We start from the raw sequence: 5,000 nt of genomic DNA on the forward strand, positions 1-5,000 counted from the left end.
ACGGCCCGTGAATAGGCTCATCAATTTTACAGGCCCGCCCGTCCGTCCACCGGGCAATTTCCAAAACAGTGAAAGGAGACTGAATTGACCACGTTTGTAACGAGTGTGACTCGTCCCAGAAACACTTCTTTGACCCTGCTCTTTTAGGCCACGTCGATGCTATTACTGTACTTTATCGTGTTATTATTCCATGATGCTGCTTACATTCATACATTCTTTATTGCACGTTATTGTAAACAGGGCTTCTGGTAACTAAACACAATCAATCTGTCTTCTGAAACACAGGGACCTCATCATCATAGGGACGGTTGCTGTGAAAGTGATTTTAGAGTTAGGGAGATACTTCACAGACCACTAATAAAGTATCTTTGATGAGGAGTCATTTAGTTTAGAATGCTTTGGTCCCATGACAATTTGAATGAAATATGTTTCTAACTGGGGTAAGAAACTTCAGTAAAAACTGAAGTCGCAAAAACAATTATTTTCTGGAATCTGGACTGACCATAAAGCAACCAACCAGAGCATCACAAACCGAGTCCACAGCCAAAACCAAAATAGCCCTGAAACGTTACATTTTCATGATAGCGCGGAATTTCGGACTAAACAAGAACTGACCCGGAACGCCATCTGGCTGCTTCTGTGCCTCAACTAAAAGAGATCCAAAGCTCAAACAATATCTGTTGAATATTCCACTTATACTTCAACAACATCAACAACATAAATTACCTACTGATTGATTATGCCTTGAATTTGCATAATGCCTAAATTGCATAATCAAGGAATTCTGCACAAGCAGCTTAGACAGAGAGAGAGAGAGAGAGAGAGAGAGAGAGAGAGAGAGAGAGAGAGAGAGAGAGAGAGAGAGAGAGAGAGAGAGAGAGAGAGAGAGAGAGAGAGAGAGAGAGAGAGAGAGAGAGAGAGAGAGAGATAATGCATGCTGGTGTTGCTATGTGTGCGTAGGTGACTTCCTAGTAACGGAGAAGAGTGAAGCGGTGTTGCAGCGTGGCGGCGTCAGCGCGATGGTTAGCTCTTCGACAAGTGAAGCGGGCGAGGAACGGTCGCCGGGGGTTATGTGAGAGGAAAAACAAACGTGAAGACAACACGGCGTGAGAGAACAACGGACGGCAAATACCTTCATCAACATCTGAAATACACTCCTCATTCAGAATCTCTGGCACATTGGCCCGAACTGTGTGATTTGAATATACATACGGTACAAAAAAAAGGAAAGAAATAAGTTGTTAAAAAAAGAAATAAAAAAAAACAATCACATGGCAACAGTCAGACATATAGCGTTCATGTAGGCCAGTGGTTCTCAACGTGGGTTCAGGGCCCCCCGAGGGGTTCTTGACGGGTGTTCCAGGGGGTCCCCAGAAAATCAGTGAATAGCTTAATTTCACTGTTTCTTTCACTAGAAGAGACTTTTTTTTTTTTTTTTTTTTTTTTTAATCTTTTTCCCCCTCCATTTTTCCTCCGATTTTCTCCCATCCCAATGTTAGTCGTTATGCCAATTCCCAATCCCCTTCCTGGTCGCTGCGCACTTACCCCCCACAGTCGGTCTGGGAGAGTGGAGGCTATCACGTGCTTCCTCCGACACACGTCCAGCCAATCAACCGCTTCTTTTCACCTGGCAGCGTGGATTCTCATTGAGAGGGCGTAGCGTGTGGAAGGATCACACTATCCCACTTAGATCCTATCCTCGCTTAGCAGGCGCCCCGACCGAACTGTAGGAGTCGCTGTTTACAACGACCCGGACCCACCCCGCCAGCTTCTCCCACCCTCTAATACTACCAATTGTATTAGTGTGAACGGCCAGCCAAGCTGGTGACAACCCCGGAGCTGTGAGCTGGATTCGAACAGGCGAATCTAGCCGCTCCGGGGTTTGGTGACGAACGCAATCTCCGTTACGCCACCTGACCGCCCAGCGAGAGACTATTCTAATCAAAGGTTTCACCTCCTCTGTAGTTATCTCCAAAACTGTGGAATTCTGGACGTATTCACATCTAACAACAAACATCTGCTCGGATGAGGGTCCCTGAGACAAGATCTCGTCAATTTAGGGGTTCAGCCATGAAAATGGTTGAGAACCACTGATGTCGGCTATGGAAATCGTGCACTGATGAATTGACACAAAACATACTGTAGCTTATGTCAAACAATTAGTACTAAAAATGTAATATCAGGAACACATGGTTTGGAGGTAGGAGGTGTCGTACTCGTACCTTCGTCATCCGACATGTCGAGGAACTCGTTCATGGTCTCAGGTACGTTGATTTTGTGTTTTTCCATTGCAGTCTGTGGATAAAAAAAAAAGCGTGATCGCGATATCCTTCCACCGCTGTCTTTGTTTAACCTAGTAACTTACTGACCTGAAGACTTTCAGTCCACACTATATGTGTTGCTTGAGACTTTGACAGAGGGACCGACAGTATGCCACAGTTTGCGTTTTACAGGACACTTTGAGGGCATAAAGGGTTTAATATCTGTAACTCTGCATAGTATTTAGCAGATGGTGAGATAAAATCTCAAATTGTATTGTTAACATCTAAATAGATTATAGTTATATATCTACAAAGACCATTCCAGTCCAATTCTGAAAAGAACACGAATTTCCATACACATAGCATATTTCATATATAATAGAATATTTCCCCAACATAAGGGACATTAAAGGCCTGATCCTCAATCTAAATGTGAATAAAAGTTTATCCGCGCCATAAAAAGCCCATACTACCATCAATAACCATGCAGTGCAAGGCCCAGAACAGAATTGCAGCTAAAGACTGTATACAGTAAATCCATAAAGGACTGTAGAAGCTTCCGCACTATGAATAATAAATCATTCACACAGGCAGACCTGACCGCCCTTCAAGTTAAACAAACCACACACAGTGGTTATAGACTGAGAGTTATGAATAATATACATGGTGCAGGGGTTGGTCAGCGCTCTCTCTCTCTCTCTCTCTCTCTCTCTCTCTCTCTCTCTCTCTCTCTCTCTCTCTCTCTCTCTTGCTCCCTCTAACTCACCTTTCCCTATGATGTTCTTATTTAACTTAGTTATTTTTTAAACAAAATGCAAAATATACTGTAAGCATAACAGCGTAATAAAAGCGTGTTAACCTCTTAAGCCCTGGCCATATTTTCAGAACATTCGCCTAAAAGTAAATGGAATATTTCTCCACTTCTACAAGTATCTATAGGGACATCTATGGACCTCAGGGAATGTATTCCCAGGGTCAGAAAGTAAATTGTAATGAACCAAAGGAGAATATAAATTATCATTATTATTATTTTAATTCTTTCCATCTTTGAAAAGCCCATTCAGCACCTTCTTGGGATCAAGTGTACTAAAAATCGAAGCAAATGAATAAAGGGCAGATGATTTACATTTTTTTTGGTAGATACAGTACTGAATTCCGCCATCCAGACACATGCAATTTAAAATATGAATATAGAATATAGAATATCAGGCATATAAATGACCTTATTGTGGCCAAGTCATACTGTACATCTATGGATCGGGCCAAATCTCCTCTTTCCAATCGCAAATAAAATTCCAGTTAAATCTGGATTTAGTACCACCAGGCGCCCGTTACAGGGCAGCAAAGACCGTGAATGAAATCTACTTTTGTATAATGTCCATAGCTCCGCCATTTTCACCAGATTGCGACAGTTTTTTTCTAGATGTTCACAGAAAGGTAAAGAAATAATATACGTTGTATTTTATGGCAATAGCATTCAGGTTTGTTCGTCCCGTGAGATATAATTACAAAAATAACATCAATATATTTTGTCCACGTCAGCCAGCTGCAGCTTTGACAGCGGCTGGTGTGAGCTGGGTACTGTAGTTTTAGGAAATTTTTAGGAAAGCCCTGGGTCTCCTGTTTCTTAGGACTACAACGGTTTCATGAGGGCGTCATTTCCTCACGTCTAAATCATCCGGTTTCCGATGCAATGTGCAGAGATTTCTATAAGGTCATATTTAGCTAATAACACTTAAAATCATTGGTAAACAAACGTAGTGCTGAAAATATACACTTTGACTGCTGTTTTGATAGGGTTAGGGTCTTTACTCTTGGCTACATTTGAAAAAGAAACGCAACATTAATTAATACGGACTGTATTGATCTATTTATGACGTGAAATAAATCTCACCGGGCTTAAGGGGTTAATAACTTTGTGTATGCCCTTTCTCATTGGTAATGGTGCAGGACTGCAGGCTATTTGAGGACAACCTTAAGCTCTGATCCATCTAATTCAGTCAGGACAACATAACGTGTGTGACACACTATGATTGACTGAGTGAGTGACTGACTGACTGATTGAGTGACTGGCTGGCTGACTGGCTGGCTGGCTGGCTGACTGAGTAACTGGATGACTGAGTAACTGGCTGACTGGCTGGCTGACTGAGTAACTGGCTGGCTGGCTGACTGACTGGCTGGCTGACTGAGTGACTGGCTGGCTGGCTGACTGAGTAACTGGATGACTGAGTAACTGGCTGGCTGACTGACTGACTGGCTGGCTGACTGAGTGACTGGCTGGCTGACTGACTGGCTGGCTGACTGAGTAACTGGATGACTGAGTAACTGGTTGACTGAGTAACTGGATGACTGAGTAACTGGCTGACTGAGTAACTGGCTGACTGAGTAACTGGATGACTGAGTAACTGGTTGACTGAGTAACTGGATGACTGAGTAACTGGATGACTGAGTAACTGGCTGACTGAGTAACTGGATGACTGAGTAACTGGCTGACTGAGTAACTGGCTGGCTGGCTGACTGACTGGCTGGCTGACTGAGTGACTGGCCGGCTGACTGGCTGGCTGACTGAGTGACTGGCTGGCTGACTGAGTGACTGGCTGGCTGGCTGACTGAGTGACTGGCTGGCTGGCTGACTGGCTGGCTGTCTGACTGGCTGGCTGACTGAGTGACTGGCTGGCTGACTGAGTGACTGGCTGTCTGAGTGATTGAGTGACTGGCTGGCTGACTGGCTGGCTGGCT

The 5,000-nt window shown here is 43.8% G+C and overlaps 1 protein-coding gene across 1 annotated transcript in view; it reads right to left on the bottom strand.

Annotated features, from left to right (window-relative positions):
* The window catches only part of LOC311234756 (ankyrin-3-like), a 323,045-nt gene that overhangs the window by 67,806 nt on the left and 250,239 nt on the right, over positions 1-5,000 (bottom strand). The window contains 2 exon segments of the mRNA XM_084321999.1: positions 1,133-1,189; positions 2,223-2,295. Of these exon segments, the coding sequence (XP_084178125.1) occupies positions 1,133-1,189; positions 2,223-2,295 (130 nt within the window).

This window comes from Notolepis coatsorum (genome assembly GCF_963971535.1).
Source record: "Notolepis coatsorum genome assembly, chromosome: 9".
NCBI lineage: Eukaryota > Metazoa > Chordata > Actinopteri > Aulopiformes > Paralepididae > Notolepis > Notolepis coatsorum.